This window comes from Carassius gibelio, chromosome B23 (genome assembly GCF_023724105.1).
Source record: "Carassius gibelio isolate Cgi1373 ecotype wild population from Czech Republic chromosome B23, carGib1.2-hapl.c, whole genome shotgun sequence".
NCBI classification, from domain to species: Eukaryota; Metazoa; Chordata; class Actinopteri; order Cypriniformes; family Cyprinidae; genus Carassius; species Carassius gibelio.
In genome coordinates this window covers 21,792,905-21,813,201 of record NC_068418.1, presented here as the reverse complement: position 1 = coordinate 21,813,201, position 20,297 = coordinate 21,792,905, and the positions used below count along the sequence as shown (strand labels likewise).

The window sequence follows — 20,297 nt, the reverse complement described above, 5'->3', positions numbered from 1 at the left end:
ATATTATATAATATATGTATCATCAATATATTATTAAATGTATTCAAATATATAAAATATTAGAAAATAAAAAGGGAAAATAATATATTACAATATATCACAATATATTTTAAGAAATATATTGGTAAATATATTTTCCTTTCGTAAGGGTGGCGCAGACTTAAAATTACAATTAATTCATTTTTGGGGGCTACACTACACTTAAATAGGGTCTTTTAATGTCATCGAATTATTCTTGTTTTAAATGTGCCTTACAAGAATTTTTGTTTATGGTTACAATGAGCGATATTTATTCTGTAAGTCTTGGTAAAAAGGCCTGAATGAGTCTTAATTTTTTGCTCAGAAAAAGGACACTTATTTACTGTATTAAACCGTTATTGTTTTGATTCTTGAAAATCCCTTTTTGTCTTTGACCCATTTATATATTTGGCTTTCTGCATGTGAAGTACAAGTATTTCACATGGATGTGTTTATAGTAGATCTGTGTGTTTATGTTGTACTTGCTTTGAGTCCTTTTGCCTTTACTACATTCATATGGCCTGCAGTGTTCTAAAATTATTATTAGTACAATTATTAGAAGTACTCCTGAAATAGCACTGCATTTACAGTTCATCTGGTCACAGGTACAGTGGAAATATTTGCAACTGAGCTGATCTACTCAGAACTCAGTTTAGGAGAATATTTGTCACCAAACAATCGTTACACCTGACGAACTCCAAATGAGGAACCGGCACCCACAGTATCATTGCGCAGAGAAACTGTGTCTCAATAGTCAGATAAAAAGATAATCGGACAACTTTCACAATAACATCTTTATCTGTGCGGTCACGGCAATGTACGTGTCCACTCATGTCTTTCACACAGTATCAGAAGGGCAGGGATGGACGTGATCATCATCATACTGACCTGTGATGGGTGCCAGGCATGGCTGTGTGTCTGTATCCCGTGGGTTTCCCACTGTGGGTATGGGTGTGTGAGAGCAGCGCTGCACTTGTGGTTGGAGCCTGTGGCTGCAGAAGGAGAGGAGAGCAGGGGAAAGGGGATGTTGGCTGGCGGAAGCTCTGCTGAGTGCTGATAAAGCCTTGTCTAGGTGCTCATGCTAACTGTTGTGGTTTCTGACTTGAGACGGTGGTTGAGGGGAGCTGTGTACAGTATCGCTGTATACTTTATTTCACCCAGCCTCCTCTATTGCACAATAAAGCATATACCATATAGTGGAGTCCGAAAGTGCATGTAAACTAGGCTTGCGTGGTGAATTTCACAAATTTGCTTATTTAGTGTGCAAACGTAGCCTAGAAATTGTTTGGATTCTTTTGCATTTTACATCCTAATAAATCCTATTGTTGAAGTAAAATATACTCTCAGCCCATTTAGTTAATGTGACTATATATATATATATTAAATGATAGAAACTGTTGTAGTTGATCTGAAGTTGAATTAAGGCATATATTTACATTGTACAATATTTGTGGTTAAAGAGAATGTTGCTAGAGTATATAGATTTGGCATCGGATGAAATTACGTTACTCTTGATTACTCATACACAAATTTTCCACTTTTCCCAGCAGCAGGCTTAGATGAATTTTCCCAATGGACCACAAACCAAAGGCACAAATGCTCTCATCATAAGTAGCCTGTGAGGTTTTTCCGTGTAATTGAAAACGTGTTCTTATGTTTACTTGTGGCTAATGACAATTTGATTGTGACATTTTTGACAGAAAAAATTTGAAGTTATATATGTGTGTTTGTGTTTGTATTTCTATTCATACACAAAGTACTGTTCAAACATTCAGGGTTAATTAATTATTTACTTTTTTTTGACCAGTCTATGCTCACTAAGGTTGCATCTAGATTTTGTAATTTAATTCTAATATGCTGATTTGTTCAAGAAACATTTCTTACTACTATCAATGTTGAAAACAGCTGTGATGCTGAATATTTTTGTGGAAATTGACATACTTTTTTTCAGGATTCTTTGATTAATAGGAAGTTCAAAAATAATTAATAAATATAAATATTTTGTAACATTCTGAATGTGTTTACTGTCATTTTTGATCAATGTAAACATATTATACGCTATGTTCACTCTTTCTCCAACTGTCTCTCTCCATAAAATATATTGGAAAAAAAAACTCTCTATATTTTATAGAGAGAGACAGTTGGAGAAAGAGTTAACATTGTGTATATATATATGGTGACATGGGTTATAGAAGACCTACTTCCTTTATAAAGCACAAAGAAAGAAAAAAAACATTCTCATGCTTATACTTTGAGTTTCCTCCTACCTATGGGAAGCAGGAGGGATAGGAATAGTATGACGGGTCAGGATGGTGTCAAGGAGCTGTTTCACTTCCTGTGGTCAAACCAAAGAGGGTTAAGAGCATCACGGGGCCACAACGTGGCAGAGGGTGTAATGTATGCAAAAATACAAGCTAACACATTAAACTAAACAATGAATAGCTAGAAAAAATAGTTTAAAAAATACCAGTGAGATAGACCATAGACCTTTGCGAGCGACTGGGTGACCCGAACAATGTGTGGAGAGAGTCAGAACTGCTGTTTAGGTTGGAACACACCAAATCCCAAACCATTGTGGTGTATGTAATAGCAGGCTGTTTTCATGTGTGTGTTTGTAGGTGGTTGAGTCGGGCGGGTGGGTGGGTGCTAGGAATCAAGGCTTGGGAAGTCCCGTCTCTCTGATTCCTGGCAGGCGCCCACCTCTTTGGACGATGTCAGCCACCTACGTCCATCATTATGGTGCATTTACATACAAACATATTAATGCGTGGGAATGAAAACACCGCACCGTAAAAGACGAGCACAAACAAGTATCTGGAAAACCACAGGCACACCGCTATCATGAGTTTTTAGTCATAACTTACTCTTTTTTAGTACTTTGTAACGGGGCATCTGTTGTTGCACTTATTTGCATTGATGGTTCCATGAAGCACCTTTAACATCCAAGGAACCTCATCATTGTACAAAACATTCATCATATAGTGCAAAAAAGTTATTTAGATAAAACAAAAATTGTTTTTCTACATTCTTAAAATGACTGTGCATTGAAGGTGCATCTTTCCATTGTACAAAGGGTTCTTTAGATTATAATATTGTTCTGCACACTAGAGCAATGGTTCTTTTTTAGGAACTGATCACTGAAAGGTTTTTGGGGAACCAAAAATTATTCTTCTACTCTCAAAAATAAAGGTTTTCTTTTGGCATCGGTAGTTCCATAAAATACTTTTAATGTCCATAGAACCTTTCCATTATAAATACACTACAAAATAAGAGTTAAAAAAGGAGGATTTGTAACAATGCCACCAAAGAACCATTTTTGGTTCCCTTTCAATCAACAGTTTTTAAAAGAATAATTTTTGATTAGTGTGATGAACATTTCAATGATCTGAAGAACCGTTTTTCACTTTAAAGAACCTTTGTGGTATGGAAAGATTCCGTGGATGTTAAAGGTTCTTCATGGAACTACAGACGCCTATGAAGGAATTTATTTTTAAGAGTGTAAGGTTCCTCATAGAGGTTATTTAGATTATTAAAATATTATTTGCACTAAGAAGAAATGGTTATTTTAAGAACTAGGGTTCTTTTTGGAACCAAAAGTGGTTATTCTACTCTCTTAAAAAGTTTTGGGGAAGTTTTTTAAGATTGGATTATTAATAAGAAATTAGATGTCTCCACCAGAAGTCATTGGTTTCAAATGATTGTGGACCATCATCATCACCAGAAGTCATTGGTTTCAAATGATTGTGGACCATCATGCATCTGAATGCCTGTTAAGTGCTGTATTATTGAAGGTGAGTGTAACACGATAAGCCAGCAGTCAAATAAAATGAAGCACTTCAAATGAACAAGGAAAACACATCCTTTCACCTCACCTTACAATTGTGCCTGAACAATCATGCTGATTGTCCCGTGTGTGTGTTTGACTATAAGAAGGGACTTCAGCAAAGACTCCAATGGTCACTTGCAATGTAAGACACGCTCTTCCACCCTCCCGTCCCCCCTGCCCCCAGCTTTCGCTCGCTGTCTGTGGTTGAGCGGCAGATACAGGAACAATGTGTCCTTTCTTACCTGTTGAAGGTGTACATTCCATCCCTACTAAATCAAGTCAGAAAACAGCCCCTCCTCCGAAAAGCAATCCCAGATTTAACTCCAGGTGCGCCTGCTTGAAGCGTCTACGCTCAAACCACATCCTTCACGGTGGCTTTCCTTTACTTGAACACCATGGGTCTTTATGAAACATATAGTTCTTATTAAGGAAGTGTGATTTTTTTTGTGTGATAGATTTAGGACTCGTACACACCAAAGCTGTGGATGTGAATAACTTGTCCTTAAACCACAAGCTGAAGGGTCCGAGTCTATATCTGGTAGGGCAGTCCACAGTATCAGGCGTGGGCTTTGTATGTATAAATTTGTGGCTTAACCACTTATATATAACTCAATATAATTTAAACATATTAAAGTGCAAGTGTTGCATTTGAGTGTGGGTGCTTTACAGGAAACCTGCTTGCATCGCCCAAAGACCCATCCCATCTGTGTGAGTGACAGCCAAAAGCAGACAGGGTGAGTGGGAGAACGGGTGAATGAGAGAGAAAGACAGGTTGAGCGCATGCACACTTGTAGTTCAAAACTAAGAGCATGCAGCAAACTCTTTCACTCTGCACTTCAACACAGGGGTCAGTGGTTATTGTGATTATGACACTGTGAAGACTTTTTCTTCTGAGCTTAGTGCTTAAGGACATGCTAATAAGGTACAGTTTGTCATTTAATCTTCTTTGACGGTTTGTTGTGAAGTTTCTTCAGTAAATATGGCAGTTGTTAACAGATATTGTAGAATTCTGGTTCACTATTAAATCTGAAAGATTCTAAATGACATTTTTTGAGTCATAATTCTAGTCATTCAAATGTTTGAGTCTTAGTTCTAGTCATAACAACTCTTTAAGAACTATGCGCACATTAAATGTTAAGTGTGTGTAAACATTTTGGGCTTTAGAAGCAATTGACAGTTATTATGTACTTGATTAAAGTTTTAAAGTTGTATCATATTTTAAATCCATTCTGTTTTACTAAGGGGGTCATAATGGGAATATTTCATTGAGAAGTGAATTTTTAAATATTACAAAATATAAAAATGTATTTTTAAAATTAATTTTTCATTTAACGCCACCCGCTGCAGTCACTTTTTGATGATCACAAATATTGCAATGCATGAGGTCTAAAAAGAGAGACAGAGCAATGTATTCAATTCAATTTTTTCTCTTTCTTGCTTAATGTTGGCTCGTGTGCACTGGTACAGTGGTTAGTACCACAGCTGATGTTGAAATGTGAAAGGCCGGTCCCATAGCCCTGTCCCCTCAAAATTTCATAAACTAGTCAAAGGAAATAAGCTAGACACCGCGGTAAAGGCAGGATATATGTTTTAACCCTCAATATGTCAAAAGGAAAGATGTGTTTTGTTAAATACTTTACCACACGTGAAATGCCAAACCATTAGATGTTATACAGCATTATTGCTGCCACGTCCTGTCAAACTTGTACCATTTCAGTCAGGCTTCAGTTCAATTCGGTTAGCTAAGAAGTGCTTTCAAATTATATGAAATTGTACTAAAATGTATGAAGTTTTCACTCTTTTGCAAAATTGTTCATTTGAATTAAAAAAAGATAACACTTGCAAGCGGAATAATGACTTAGATTGCAAAATTATTGGTATTATAGCTGCATAGTGTTTACAAAATATGTCCAATTTAACAGCAACCCAACATCAAAGTTTAAAGCCGTTGTTGTGTATAAAAAGGCTCTAATATAGCACCAATAAAAACAAACCAACAGATGAGACACAAGTTTAATTTGTTTTACACAATGAAATAGCTAAATGAAACGAAACTCAATGGTAACCAGAATGACTGCTAATGTATATTAAGTATCACATGGATTAATTGATTTATTTTCGACGTCGAGGGAGTGTGCTGAGAAAGTGTTCCTGACATTCTGATGTCTGTGGTTAGGCCCCTGCCTTCGTTTGCTGGAGAACAGGCTGGCTCCCAAAAGATTGTCTTATCAAGGGTTGACATAACTGTTCGCAAAGCCAGTTGATAGGACAAATGCAGCCCAAAGAAACTTCATGTCCAGTGACACAAAAAATGACATTTGGAGCACATGGGAAATGTGAGAGTCTCAAACAAGATATATTCTGAAGATTAATGTCAATTTTTTTAGTTTCGGTGACATCATCCTCATTTACGGGTGTGTAGATAAAAATGTGGTCGAGTATGAATAAATTTGGTCCTATGATTGTTGACATGTGGTCACAGCTATATTTCCTGTTATGTGAACACTTACATTGTTTGTGTGTATTTTTCTCTTTATTTTTAACTCTACAAATAATTTTTTCTTGAAATTCATGTCTGACAAAATACAAAAAGTGACTGACTTCTTTTGTTTTACATTGATTCACTGCATCAGGGGTCTGTCCTGAATGTGTTCAGCAATCAACGGTGTACTTCCCCTGAGGCTCAGTTGTGAGGTCAGTATCTTTATGGGGAAAAATATTATAATTCCGCTTTCCCAGTGAGAAAAGCCTAGAAAAATAAAATATTTTTAAACAAATAAATGAATGCTGTAAAACCTATCTGTAACCTACAAAAAATGACTTTTTAATCAGTTGAATTACTCCTTTTTCTTGACTTGTTTTTCAGTTAAGAAAAATATTTAAAAACAAAACTTGTGAGAATTCATATTTTACAGATATTTTGTCTTACTGCACTTGCAGATTTTTAACAGTACACTTAAAACACTTTCAAAATAACAAGTAACCCTGGACCACAAACCCAGTCATAAGTAGCATGGATATATTTGTAACAATAGCCAAAAATACATTGTATGGGTCAAAATGATCAATTTTTCTTTTATGCCAAAAATCATTGGGATTTTAAATAAAAATTATGTTCCATGAAGATATTTTGTAAATTTCCTACTGTAAATAATATATCCACAAGAAAAAAAGTATTTGTAGTATGCATTGCTAAGGACTTAGACATCTCAGTGGAAGCTTATTTATTCATCTTTCAGATGATGTATAAATAAAAAAAAAAAAAAAAAAAATAAATAAATAAATAAATATATATATATATATATATATATATATATATATATAAATGTAATGTTCTTGTTCTACAAATTTGAAGTAATTATATTTTAATAAATATTTAAAGATATTTAAATAACATATGATAAAAAAATTAATAGACTGTATTAATTTTAAGGGACTGGCAAACCCTGGAAGACTGCATGGGGAGGTGTCCACCAATGTCACTGGATTCAGGGCACAACGTTCCCCCCAACATTTGGATATGGACTTGGCCTGGCAGGAACTGATGGCCATCACAGAACTTCAGGTCAGTAGACTGAAACTCCTGACTAAACTTACTCTTTCACACGCATAAATTTCACAACTGAAGAAAGCCAGTCGTTTTAGAGTCTTAATGAAATGGTGGCCTTATAAAAAAAATTCTAATGCTGAATCCTTTGTAAATGCACACATTGAGTTATGATCTGGAACAATGGGCCAATTGAGTGATGCGAGGATAAAGGCAGACAGAGAAAGAGGGTGAGTGCTGTATATTGCCGACAGTCCCCTGCATTGCACAATGACCATCTGTTTCGACATGAAACCTGAGCGCTCCTAAGTAAGACCTGCATAAGCTACGGGTGGCACATCCACCCAGGTGGGCAGGTCCTGAGCAGATGGCCGAATACAACCCTCTTCTGCAGCACAAATCGACTGCAAACCTTCACTTTACTAGTGTTTTATTGTAAAAAGAGTTTGATTTGAATCCCCTCAAGTCAAGTTTGAGTAAAACTGGAAATTCTTGTTATTAAAATATTATTTTTTGTCACAGGAGTTTGAGGTACCCAATGAGAATCCCTTTGAAGCTATTCCATACCTGTCCATGGAGCCCATGGTTTCTCAAGGTGGGTTCGGGATGAGTCAACCGCAACCAGAATCCATTCCAGCCAGTTGTGATGCTCATCCTGCTGCGGTCTATGAAAATGCATACCCGGATATGATGCCACCCTATCAGCGTTTAAACCCACACATGGATATGCACTACAGCCTCCCTGTCCCCGGCGGCCACGGTTCCTCCAGAATGCTTACGAGTACGCAAGCTTTTCATCCACCTCTCATGAGTCTTTTGGAGCACATGAACATGACAACACGCAGTCATGGTATTGCGAAAGATGGGGTTATCAACCTTCATTGCACAGGACAGATCAAACAGGCTTGCACAGATGATCTGGAGTCAGATTCTGGTTTGTCACTTGGTTCAAGCCCACCGCTTGCCTCTCCTGAGAATGTGGTGCATGGAGTACCTTCGTACTTACCTGCAGATGTAATGATGGGTTATGCTGAAAGCGAGAGTATTGGGGAACAATGTCGCATGCGGCAGAGTTTGCTTGGGTCTGTGGACTACCACCAGTCTTACAGTTCATTCCCTGGAACTTCTTTTCCCACAACTGCAAATATGCAACCAGTCAACCAGCAGACTTACCAACCAATTGCATCAGTGAAGCAACCGGTTTTACCCACAGCCCTGCATGATCTGCAATTGAACAGCTCAGGTTTAACAAGACTGGGTTCATATCAATCCATGTACCAAAAACCAAAATCGAGCAGCGTTTCTGTACCCCTGAGCAGAGATGAGAGGCGAGCTCTTGCTCTCAAAATCCCATTCGCGCTGGACAAGATTGTGAATCTACCAGTGGATGACTTCAATGAGCTCTTGACCCAATTCACACTGAACGACGCTCAACTGGCACTTGTGAGGGACATTCGCAGACGAGGGAAGAACAAAGTTGCAGCTCAGAACTGCCGCAAGCGGAAGTTGGAGAATATTGTGCATTTAGAAAATGAGTTGGGACAGCTTCAAGCCCAAAGAGAACATTTAACCAGAGAGAGACTGGAGTTTCAGCAAAACCTAGCAGTCATCAAATGTCGGCTCTCAGATCTTTACACCCAAGTGTTTTCACAACTACGTGATGAAGAGGGACACCCTTTTTCAGTTGATGAGTATTTACTACAACTAACTAATGATGGCAACGTTTACTTGGTGCCTCGGAATACAGCCCTGGAGGGTGAATGAACTGATGTGCATTTAGAAAAATCTAAGTCACCCATAGATGGACAACTAAACTTTTGAGTTTCCTACACTTGACCACTTACTTGTAATCATTTGTCATTAAAAAAAAAAAATAAAAGACTAATTTCTAGCCAAAGAAGTTTAGGACAGAACTACAAAATGTGTAACTACAAAAAATTATGAAGAGCTTTTAAGATTAAGGCAATTTCAAAACTTTTATGCATGATGCTGTAGGTGATGTTAAAAAAAAAACCTGTACATCGATTTAAAACCTAGAATCAGTATTATGTACAACAAACACATGCTTTAAGTAAATGGGTTCTACACAAGGCAAGTCATTTGTAGCATTAAAATTTTATTGGTAAAAAACACAGGTAATAAAAATAAAAAAACTCTTCAGCTGCATTTTGGTCCTAGAAAAGAGAACAAGTTTGAGGTTTAGAATATTGTAAACAAGATGAATACTGCATTACAAGAGCAAGTACCTTTTATCATTTCACCAGTTTATACAAATGCCTTTTCATTTCAAGAGAGGATTTCCACTCATCAGAACCTGAAAAAGCAAGAGTAACATGGTCAGCACATTAAATATAGAACAAGGAAAACACACAAGTGGGCATGCATTAAAAGGGTTTAAGGTCTACAAAATCTTGTGCACCAAACTATGCTGACTTCAGTTACTTCCCCTGTAATACACAACACTGAATGGGAAGTTCACATTAACTGTACAGCTTCTGCTAATAAAATGTCTTACAGTTACCAGCGGTAGTTGAGAAGTCTGTTCTTACCTACAGGAGTTCTAAAAGCGCTGCCTGCTAGTCTTTGAGTTGCGCCCTGTACTCCCTGCTTCTTCACAGGGCGATGATCTTGCTACTCCTTTCTCAGCCTTCTCCCATGGCTAGACTGATATGCAACCACACTACTCTAAGCATTTGCATTTAACAGCCTATGCTTTTTGAACCAGTTTTGACCATTTCACTTACGTTACCAAGTTTTTCCCAAGAGCCAAACTGCGGTCTTGAATTTATGTTCTAAAAAGTATTCATAGAAGCTACTTTAAGTTAGTGTACTACGCTAAAACCCCCCAGAAAACATGACTAAAACGCACATCTTTTAAAAAAAAAAACAGAAAGGATGTTTTATTTCACCTTGATTGGTTACATAATCAAAACCATAAAGACTGAAAGTAGTTCTACATAAAACCTCATTGGAATGCTTTTCCCCCATAGACAATATAAAATAAGTCTGCATGATGACAAAATCATGATGTCCCACACATGATAGCGCTACTGTACACTTCTTCTGGTGGCAGCTGTTAATCTGCCAGGCCTGTTTTGCTGAGCAGATCTAGGGATGTAAACCTGCATCTGCCCTGTCACTTCTCTTGCTCTCCTCTCCTAAAGCACTCAGTCCTGTTGAACAATATGAACAACAAATGTTAAGCTGCACACTACCTGAGGTTTGTTGTTTCTACACCAGATGTACAGCAAGGTTACAGTATGCAATGAGTATTTAGTCCATGACTAACGTATTGGGATTGTTAACCTGTAAACCTGTTAAGTCTATTAAGTAAAGAATTTGAAACTAACCTTTGAGCTCAAAACCGTCTACCACCAGAGCTGCTTCCATATCCACCACCAGATCCACTGCCATAGCCACCTAAAACAGATGTCATGTCATTTAGGATTTAAGTTGTTTATACAAGGTGAAAAAAAGAAAGGCCAATATGAAACACTCACCACCATATGGGCCACTGTTTCTTCCACCTCCTCCGCCACCTCCAAAGTTCCCTTTCATGGGACCATAGCTGGACTGCTGGTTGCTATAGTTGCCAAAGTCATTGTAGTTACCACCTCCGCCGCCACCACCACCTCCAAAGTTGCCTATTTGCATTTAAAAACCAATTACACCTGGTTATTTGCTGACAGCTCAAGTTATTTATATGGAAGTTCAGAATTCAGACTGGCATGTACTCACCACCTCCAAAGTTTCCATTGCCGTTGTTGTAATTGTCATTATAGCCACCACCGCTGCTGTTGCCGCCACCACCACCACCATAACCACCACCCTGGTTGCCATAACCTCCTCCACCGCCACCTCCTCCATATCCACGGTTTCCACCATAGTTACCAGGGCCGCCACCATAATTACCTAGAGAAAGAAAGAGGAATTAGTTACTTAGCATTAAAACATTTTACTAAACCGTACTTTCAGTGAACCAAGAAACCACTGCGTACCATCTCCTCCACCACCAAATCCATTGTTGTAGTTGTCACCTCCATAACCGCCACTGCCACCAGCTCTGCCTCCTGAAAAGGGTTGTGTAAATTGCTTCAAGTCCATACAAAATAACTTCAATTCATCATTTAAAACAATTTCCACTTAGGCACAAACCTCTTCCAAAATAACCATCTCGGTTGCCGCCACCGCCACCACTTCCAAAGTCATTGTTGTAGCCGCCATTGTTGCCATATCTGTTGAAGTTTCCACCTCCTCCTCCACCACCACCTCCACGGCCTATAGATTGTAGTAAAATACCCATTGAATACATCCAAGTATATTAAAACAGAAGAAACACATTGAACACCAACTTACCTCTCATGTTCATGCTAGTGTTTTGCATCTCTTGTTTAGACAGAGCTTTTCTGACTTCACAGTTGTGTCCATTCACAGTGTGGTATTTTTGAACTAAGGAGAGGGAAGACAGTATTTATAATAAAACTACCAACAGTATTAAGACACTAGAAATTACACTTGAACAGAAGCACTTACTGACGATGCGATCAACGGAATCATGGTCATCGAACGTAACAAAAGCAAAGCCTCTTTTGTTTCCTGTCTTGTGGTCAACCATTATCTCAATGGCCTCAATTTTGCCAAAATGTTTGAAGTAATCACGAAGATGGTTCTCCTCGGTGTCATCTTTAATACCACCCACAAATATCTTCTTCACAGTTGTGTGAGCAAACGGCTTGTTGGAATCCTAAAACCAAAAAGCGCACATTCATACACGTCTTTATAACCATTTACATTACAAAGGCTTGAGGTGTTAAAACGCACCTCTCGAGACACGGCTCGTTTGGGTTCCACGAGCCTGCCGTCAACCTTGTGGGGCCGTGCATCCATAGCGGCATCAACTTCAGTCACGTTGGAATAGGTGACGAACCCAAAGCCCCTGGAGCGTTTGGTGTTTGGGTCTTTCATCACCTATAACAGCACATAAACAAGCATAATAAGGGTTAAAGCACGTATTGGTCATCACCATACCCTTAAATCACAATACTTGGGGTTAGATCATGCAAATTTATGATCCATGTTGTCTATCGACATAGGGAAGCAAGATAGAAGGAACTTACCACACAATCCGTTAAGGCGCCCCATTGTTCAAAATGCTCCCGCAAACTATCGTCTGTGGTTTCAAAGCTGAGCCCTCCAATGAAGAGCTTCCGCAGCTGTTCTGGCTCACGTGGTTGGCCCTGAAAATAACCCATAAAATTTAACTGAAAAGGAGTGCGTTGTGTGTTATTCTGCAGCGAATATTAAACAATCAGTTCTCACGCAAAGCGCCATTAATCCTTGCCGTTAAAGACTATTTGGGGGAAGGTGATCGAACATCTCCGCCATGTTGGACAGGAGAAAAGAAGCAATGCCCCCGTCTCGCTCTATAAACAGTACTTTTGTTTCAGTAAAACAATATGGATTATAAATCGATGTAAAACAAGATATAATTATAATATAATTCCACAGATGTGGCCGGTGAGAAATTAAAACGAACTACGAGATTTAAGAAAAACACGACCTTCAATGCAAACACGCGGCCTGTGTCTGCAGAGTACAAGAGTTAAAATGGCGGCCAAACACGCTATCTGCATTAACAAAAGAGCCTCGGATGAGATCGGAGTCAAATCGGAAAATGCTCAGAGCATGAAAACTATATCGCTTAAACCATTTCTCATAAAAGCAAAACTAGCTGCATTATTAAAGCCAACCTACCTCTTTGGACATCCTGCCGACTATTTCTGCTCGTGCTGCGCCACACACTCGTCGGTGAGACAGACACGCACCAAGAACTGGGGAGGATACAATAAATAGCTTGGTCAAATACAGTTCCCTCGAACTACAGACGATGATTGGTTAAGGCTTCCCGCTAACGCCTTTGTGTTGCGTTTTGACGACATCTGATTGGCTGAGAGTCATGTCAATCCGTGGAATAGACGTTAGTGCGTTTCCAAATCTTCTTCACACGTAAAAAAAATGCTTTTTTGTTGTCTTGGCAAATATATATATATATATATATATATATATATATATATATAATATATATATATATATATATATATATTATATATATATATATATATATATATATATATATATATATATATATACGATCAAAAGATATGAGGGGATTAATAATTACAAGTTATGGGTTTATTCACACATCTTCCACATAACTTTAATCTCTGATTCAAAGGGACTCGTTAATTTTATATGAAAATATCTGGTTTTAAAATGGTGGGATTAAATATTTAATTGTATTTATTTTATATATATATATATATATATATATATATATATATATATATATATATATATATATATATATATATATATATATTTTTTTTTTTTTTTTTTTTTTTTTTTTTTTTACAAAACAGAAAGTTTGTGACGCGTGCGCATCCCATTGTATGCGCATTTTTGGCGCGAGAGCAGTTCACTCAGGCGCACGCTGATTGGCTGGACGCGCCACTGGACGGATGCGTGCGCGAAAGGCACCAAACTCTTGAGTGCAGGGGAAAAACCGCCTCAGCCTCCTTATCAAACACGAATAAGAAAACATCGAAAAATATCTCAGTAAGTATACACTAATTCTTCACATCGACGCCAGGATGAGCCATTGTACGTTCCCCTTGCATTGGAAATGATTTAATCCGTCAGTGTTACGCTTTAATATGATAGGATCAGGTGAAATCTGTTCTGTACGGTCCTCGCTATTGCTAAGCAAAGGCTCACTAACTTGCACGACGATGATATTTAAATAAATGCGAAAAAGCACATGAATTATTTGCTTGTAACGTTAGCGGTTTTTACGCAGGAAACCGAAGAAAGAAGTGGAGCGTGTATGCTAATTGAGCTAATGTTACGTTAGCCTGCTATCATGCGCCTGGGTATCGGCGAGCCTTGTTTATTGTTTTTGCATGTATTGACTAGTTGAACTTGCGTTCTACACAAACACAACACCGTAAACACATTAATTTATGCTCTCCTTGTATTGATCTCTCTTAGTGTTTTCGTACTGTTACTATTTCGAAATGAGCTTATAGTGAGGCAAACATGAGCAATCAATGGGACTTATGTAGCTAAAATGTTAGCAGTGTAGCTAACACTGCTTTTAAACCCGTTTACGATGGGAATTATGTTTCGTATTTTGGAATAAATGCATTGGGAATTACATCGCATATGGCAATCGACGTGAAACTATGAAATAGCGTTTAGGGCTGTTCAATGTTTTCACATTGTTTGGCCTTGCTCTCTAAAATGCTTCAAGACAGTAAGATAAGAACACATGGCTGGTTCATCGCAGTTCTTGTGCAAGCTTGAATAAGAATGTATCTTGGTAAATTAATATAGGAATTGCATCCCAATATAAAGGCTTGGTTTTAATGTAATGTATACAGACTGCGTGCATTGTTCCTTTAGCTTGGATGACTGTGCGCACTATGTTTACTAACAAACATATTTTAAAGTTAATTTATTAAGCTATTATTATTATTATGCACATAGGCTTGAAACTAATTGTAGATTTCCTCAAATCAAAGGCACGCTGATCTTTTGTGTGCATATTTCTAAGACTCCCATTTATTAAAACGTTGAATGCGTTTCTCATTATGCTTGTTTATTGATGTACATTTATGTGCAAGTCAAGTAATGTTTAAATTAATTGTATTTGTTTAGGGGAGCTCTGAATGCTGTAATCCAAGAATCATCTCTGCACTTTGAGGTCACGTCCTCCAAATAAATACTGTAGGTGAGTGTATACAAATAAATATAGCTTTTTAAGGTAAGAAAGGTTTAACCTTAAGTTGTGAGATTTTGCTCATACTATCCAACTTTTGTTATACTGTTAAGGGTAACAATACAGACAACAGTCCATATTACATTGATACATTTAGCAGACGCTTTTATTCAAAACAACTTTCAGTGCATTCATGCTACACTTTTTTTTTTTTAAATCAGTATGTGTGTTCCCTGGGAATCAAACATACAATATTTTGCGCTGCTAACGCAATTCTCTACCACTAAGCCACAGGAACACATAAAGATTAAATTAATGCCATACAATATAGGTAATACTTTGACCAGTGAAGTTTCATGATATACAGTACCACAGAAGAAACTAACGCTAATTAATTTCTTAAGTAAACATTGTCCTTTGACTTCAGGCAATTATTAAATTGAATGGTGAGTAATACAGTTTAATTGAAGAGACACATTACAAGACAATAGAAGTAAACTACCTTTGTACATTCTTAACAGCACTATCATCATATATCACTAGCAGAAGTTAGAGAATCTAAATTAAAACTCTTGGGTAGACTTTGCTGTATGAAATAGAGGTAGTAACTCAAGTTATTATTATCAGTAGTATTTGTTGATTATTATATTACTGACAGCATTAGATTTATTAGACATTTACGCTGCAAGATCTAATGCACAGATCTATTTTGATGTCATATGTTCGTTTATATTCAAGTTATATTTGAAATGAATATGCTCCTCTTTTTGTTTTTTTTTGTTTTTTTTTGTTTTTTTTTTTTTTATATGGTAAATGACTGCCCTACACCTTTTTTTTTCTTTTTTCAGTGGGAACACTTTCCTCCCCCGGACCAGGGAGCCACACAGGTCACACTTGCTCATAGGAAAGACATTCCGAATTAGCCATGGGAAAGAAGAACCAGAACCGTGAAGATGATGAGGCTTCTTCCTCAGAGGAGGAAGAGTATGTAGTGGAGAAGGTTATGGACAGGCGAGTTTTTAAGGGCCGTGTGGAATATTTCCTGAAGTGGAAAGGCTTTTCAGAGTAAGACTTCTTTGTACTTCATAATAAGTAGTAGTATAGATTGTTTCATCTCAAGAAGATGTGGGTTTGTTTTACTGCATGTAAAAGTCTAAAAATGCATTACTATGGAAAAACATCAGTAGTTTTGAAGTGAAATTAGTGGACAAGTCGAATAAAAAAAAACCTAGTTTTAAGAACACTCCTAGTATTGTCAGTAGTATGTAGACTACCTGATGGTGTATCTATAATATGAGGAAATCCATTGGCTTTAGTTTATCATGCATTGTTTTGCAGCAAACACAACACATGGGAACCAGAGAAGAACCTGGACTGTCCAGAGCTTATCGCTGAGTTCATGAAGACATATAAAAAGGGAAGCAGCGGAAGCACCCCCAGCAGCAAGCCCTCCAGCACAGGCTCTTCTGCGGCCCGTCCCAAAGACAGTAGCAGCAGCAACAGCAAGAGGAAAAACTCAGAGGAAGAGAACGGGAGCAGCAGCAAACCCAAAAAGAAAAAGGAGGTAAGAGTTAATGAAAAAGGGTTTAAGGCCCCCCCACATAAACTTCATTACAATGTAATTACAATGCAATATCCATCCTGATATTGCAAGTACATCCAGAGGGATGAATTCTCTCTAAAATACGTTTCTTACCTCATTACTTGCTTTAAGGAAAATTTCCACCAAAATTTAAATTTGCTGAAAATGTACGCACCTTCTGGCCATCCAAGATGTAGATGATTTTGCCTGTTCATTGAGAGAGATTTCATATCACTTGCTCACCAATGGATCCTCTGCAGAGGATGGGTGCCGTCAGAAATATTTTGCGTTATGGATTTGTATTTTGGACAGAAGCAAATGTTTACACTTAAGTGCCATTACGATGGATTGGTTTGCTATAAACAAGGAATTTAGATTTTCACTCTTATTTTTTCTAGGATGAGATCCTTGTAGCAAGAGGTTTTGAGCGAGGCCTGGAGCCTGAGAAGATTATTGGAGCAACAGACTCCTGTGGAGACCTTATGTTCCTTATGAAGTGGTGAGTAAAACAGTCCTTCACATATCGGTAGTAAAATTTACTTAGATTTAAATGAATCTCACCTTAAAAACACATCTAAACCAAAGCCACAAGTCTGACCATATTCTAGTTAAAATAACAGTGGACGATGAATTTAAATTGAAATCCAATCACAAGTGGTCACAGGAGATGCATATTGATACCAGGAGTAATCAGTGAAGTGCCTCAGCTGACCAATTGTGATTGGATCACCCGAGATGGGTGTTAGGACCGTAGAGTCAATGGCCATATTTACACTTTCCATTATGTTTGAAATGATGCAAACTGCCCCATGCTTGTTTCTTTGTGTCTGCTTTTCTCACGTTCACACTCCTGCCCTGTGTGAGACTGTATAACCATTATTCTTTTGTCACTATCCTATACCTATTTACACCTGTACATTTTAACCTTTCAGTGTAGTATCCTGTCTGTCTTTATTTGTCTTTGTCTCTGTTACAGTTTCTGTATTTCTCATCGTGTTAATATAATTCCATAAAATATAATTCCAGTTCCTGACTGGTACCTGTACAAAGTATGTTTATCTTAGTATACAGACAAATGTACACTTTGACAAACAGACTACAGCAATTACTATAAACATGTTCCTTTAATGATTCTTTTCATGTGTGTATTTTCTTCATAGAATGTGGCAGAAATTGCATTGTTTATTTTGGATGCAACCTTTTGCATTGTATAGCGTGTTTAGCACATAATCCTATTTGTTTTTTGCCCAAATGTTCCACTGTTTGAACTACAGTGGCATAATACAATAAAACAAACACCCATCAATCAGCATAGCTACATAAAAAAAACTTTGTTTTCTTAGATTTTACAAATTTAGAAATTACTATTGCCAAAATGTTTTCTAATATAAAACTGTAATCAAATATGCATAGCTCCTTAGGGTTGAATATATTTATCAAGGTTTTCATTGGTCCCTAAAAAGTCTTACATTTTATTTTGATTAAATTTAAGGCCATAACTGTCATAACAAAAGTATTGATTATCATATTTAGAGGTTTTAAATTTGAGGACAGAGAAACTATACGTTACTAATATGAACTAATGTGATGATTAAACTTTAAAAAGCTGTGATTTGTTACACATTCAGAGGCAAAACTCAGAGTTGTTCAAATGTCTACAGGCTGTCAGTTTCAGAGCAGTTTGCAATCAACGAATACCACATTTTATATTAAGCCAACACTTATACTGTTGATTAATTATGAATGTATGGTTACATTTTTGTATTAGCCATGTTTAATTAAGCTCTATGTATTGATACATTAGTTCATAAACTTCAATAAAATTGAAAAACATATGTATTGCCCCAGTCTGTTTAATTGAGTAAAAGAATCTGAGTTTATTTAGAAATTATAAATGTTTCTTCTATATGGACTTACAATCTTCATTTTATTTGTGCAGGTCTTAAAATGTGTTAAAGTATTAAATCCCTAATGTTATGACATGATTGCATGCAATAAATGTAAACCAAGTCAATGCCTGATGTTAGATCAGTTTGAACTGCTGTAGTGTCTGGAGGTTAGCACAAGTCATGATGTCGACATCTGTTTATTTCGGTTAAAGCTTTAACTAACAAATTAAGGGCATTTGAGGATTTTAATGTCACACAGTTTCAATTAGACCTGAAGCTAATGCTGATGTATAACACTGCAATTGTCCACTTAATGCAAATTTGTCTTTGCTTTGCTGCTGTTGTCACACCGCAGGAAGGACTCTGATGAGGCAGACCTTGTGCTTGCAAAGGAAGCCAATCACAAGTGCCCACAGATTGTCATTGCCTTCTACGAGGAGCGCCTGACCTGGCACGAAGATGGCGACAAGAAGGAAAAGAGCGCCACGGTGGTTTAAAGGGCAGAGGGGGGAGGAAAGATGCTGAGTCCTCCAAACCTTATGCCCTTTGTCACACTGGTGACACTCTCATAGCCAACTTTAACGGACCATTTAGTAAAAGAAAAACGGCCAGCAAGTACTGGAGGTTACAACCTCCATCCACCATCTCTCACCAGACAACCTGAAAGGCCGTGGCGAACGGCGGCTGCAGCAGAGCGGTGGAATGTGATCTCTCTTCTCTGATCTTCCTTCTAATTTGTGTATTTGTGCCCCTACAACTATGTTCTTATGATGTGTTGTGCGCTAGTGTAGATGTGAAACAGTGGAAACCCGTACATGTCAAACTTTTAACTTTTTATCATTCACACGGTTGATTTGGTAGTGTTGCTGGAAATGACTGAAAACATCAGTTGCGTGTGCGCTTAACATTTAAAACGCTGGATAAAGACGTGACAGCGTTGGTTTTATTTCACAAGCTGATGTCACCCACTTTACTGATTTCTGCTTTTTTTTTTTTTAACGGGTAGAATAAATTTTGCTGTATCATCATTTTAACTTTAATCATGACCCTCGTATGCCAAAATCCTCTGAGTTTTATTTTTATTATTATTTTTGTTTCTGATTGTCAGTAAAGCCACATAAAGAAACTACACCTTATAATCGCTTCCCCATATTAAATTCAGAACATTGACGTCCTTATTTTTCTCTGTTCTTCCTCTAACGTCTTTGTAAACTCCTACATTAAGAATTGGCCTTTGACTTACCTTTGAACTTCTCACTGGTGCTTGCAGGAGCGCAGACTGTCGTCATCATGTGAGTGTGTAAGGGGACATTTTTATCTGTTTCGAAACACTTTTTCCATGATGCTCCATATGTTTAACTGGTATGCTCCCTCTTGTGGCTGATTTGGTGAACACTTCCTGTTTGAACTCCTGAATCTTTCACGTGGTAGTTTAATCATATGTTGGGTTCTTATTATTTTTTTAACATAGAGTTGACTCAATAAAATGGTGTTTATCAAGGTTACATGCCTACACTAGAGTTTTGTGCTTTGCTTTGCAAAGCCACTGAACAAAAGCTACTCCTTCGAGATCAGAACAGGAAAAGAGCTTGTTTTATTTGAAATGAATGGGCGCAGTCCACTGACAGCTGAAGAATAGTGAGAAAGGTTTAGATTGA

The 20,297-nt window shown here is 37.5% G+C and overlaps 3 protein-coding genes across 8 annotated transcripts; 2 read left to right on the top strand and 1 right to left on the bottom strand.

Annotated features, from left to right (window-relative positions):
- Positions 1-4,527: 4,527 nt before the first annotated feature.
- Positions 4,528-9,911, top strand: nfe2 (nuclear factor, erythroid 2). Of its 3 annotated transcripts, none has more exons than XM_052593997.1 (5): positions 4,528-4,766; positions 6,021-6,180; positions 6,478-6,538; positions 7,278-7,409; positions 7,914-9,911. In XM_052593997.1, the coding sequence occupies exons 3-5, from the start codon at positions 6,491-6,493 to the stop codon at positions 9,153-9,155; spliced, it is 1,422 nt and encodes a 473-aa protein (XP_052449957.1). In that variant the 5' UTR covers positions 4,528-4,766; positions 6,021-6,180; positions 6,478-6,490; the 3' UTR covers positions 9,156-9,911. The 3 variants fall into 3 exon arrangements, with proteins under 3 accessions (XP_052449957.1, XP_052449958.1, XP_052449956.1); XM_052593998.1 differs by having other exon boundaries at positions 6,021-6,258; XM_052593996.1 differs by lacking the exon at positions 6,021-6,180 and having other exon boundaries at positions 4,531-4,766.
- On the bottom strand, positions 9,488-13,311 carry hnrnpa1b (heterogeneous nuclear ribonucleoprotein A1b). Of its 3 annotated transcripts, XR_008182578.1 has the most exons (12): positions 13,146-13,311; positions 12,509-12,628; positions 12,213-12,359; positions 11,925-12,135; positions 11,748-11,840; positions 11,547-11,669; positions 11,390-11,461; positions 11,130-11,303; positions 10,892-11,035; positions 10,742-10,811; positions 9,638-9,705; positions 9,488-9,565 (listed from the first exon to the last, which is right to left on the bottom strand). XR_008182578.1 is itself a non-coding variant. In XM_052594001.1 (11 exons), the coding sequence occupies exons 1-10, from the start codon at positions 13,155-13,157 to the stop codon at positions 10,750-10,752; spliced, it is 1,158 nt and encodes a 385-aa protein (XP_052449961.1). In that variant the 5' UTR covers positions 13,158-13,311; the 3' UTR covers positions 9,488-9,705; positions 10,742-10,749. The 3 variants fall into 3 exon arrangements, 2 of the variants coding, with proteins under 2 accessions (XP_052449961.1, XP_052449960.1); XM_052594001.1 differs by having other exon boundaries at positions 9,488-9,705; XM_052594000.1 differs by lacking the exons at positions 9,488-9,565; positions 9,638-9,705 and adding an exon at positions 10,264-10,564.
- A 529-nt stretch (positions 13,312-13,840) lies between these two features.
- On the top strand, positions 13,841-20,144 carry LOC128011521 (chromobox protein homolog 5-like). Of its 2 annotated transcripts, none has more exons than XM_052594007.1 (6): positions 13,841-14,006; positions 15,108-15,176; positions 16,017-16,233; positions 16,507-16,732; positions 17,149-17,249; positions 18,995-20,144. In XM_052594007.1, exons 3-6 carry the CDS (start codon positions 16,094-16,096, stop codon positions 19,134-19,136), a joined length of 609 nt encoding a protein of 202 aa, XP_052449967.1. In that variant the 5' UTR covers positions 13,841-14,006; positions 15,108-15,176; positions 16,017-16,093; the 3' UTR covers positions 19,137-20,144. The 2 variants fall into 2 exon arrangements, with proteins under 2 accessions (XP_052449967.1, XP_052449966.1); XM_052594006.1 differs by having other exon boundaries at positions 15,108-15,180.
- Positions 20,145-20,297: the final 153 nt, after the last annotated feature.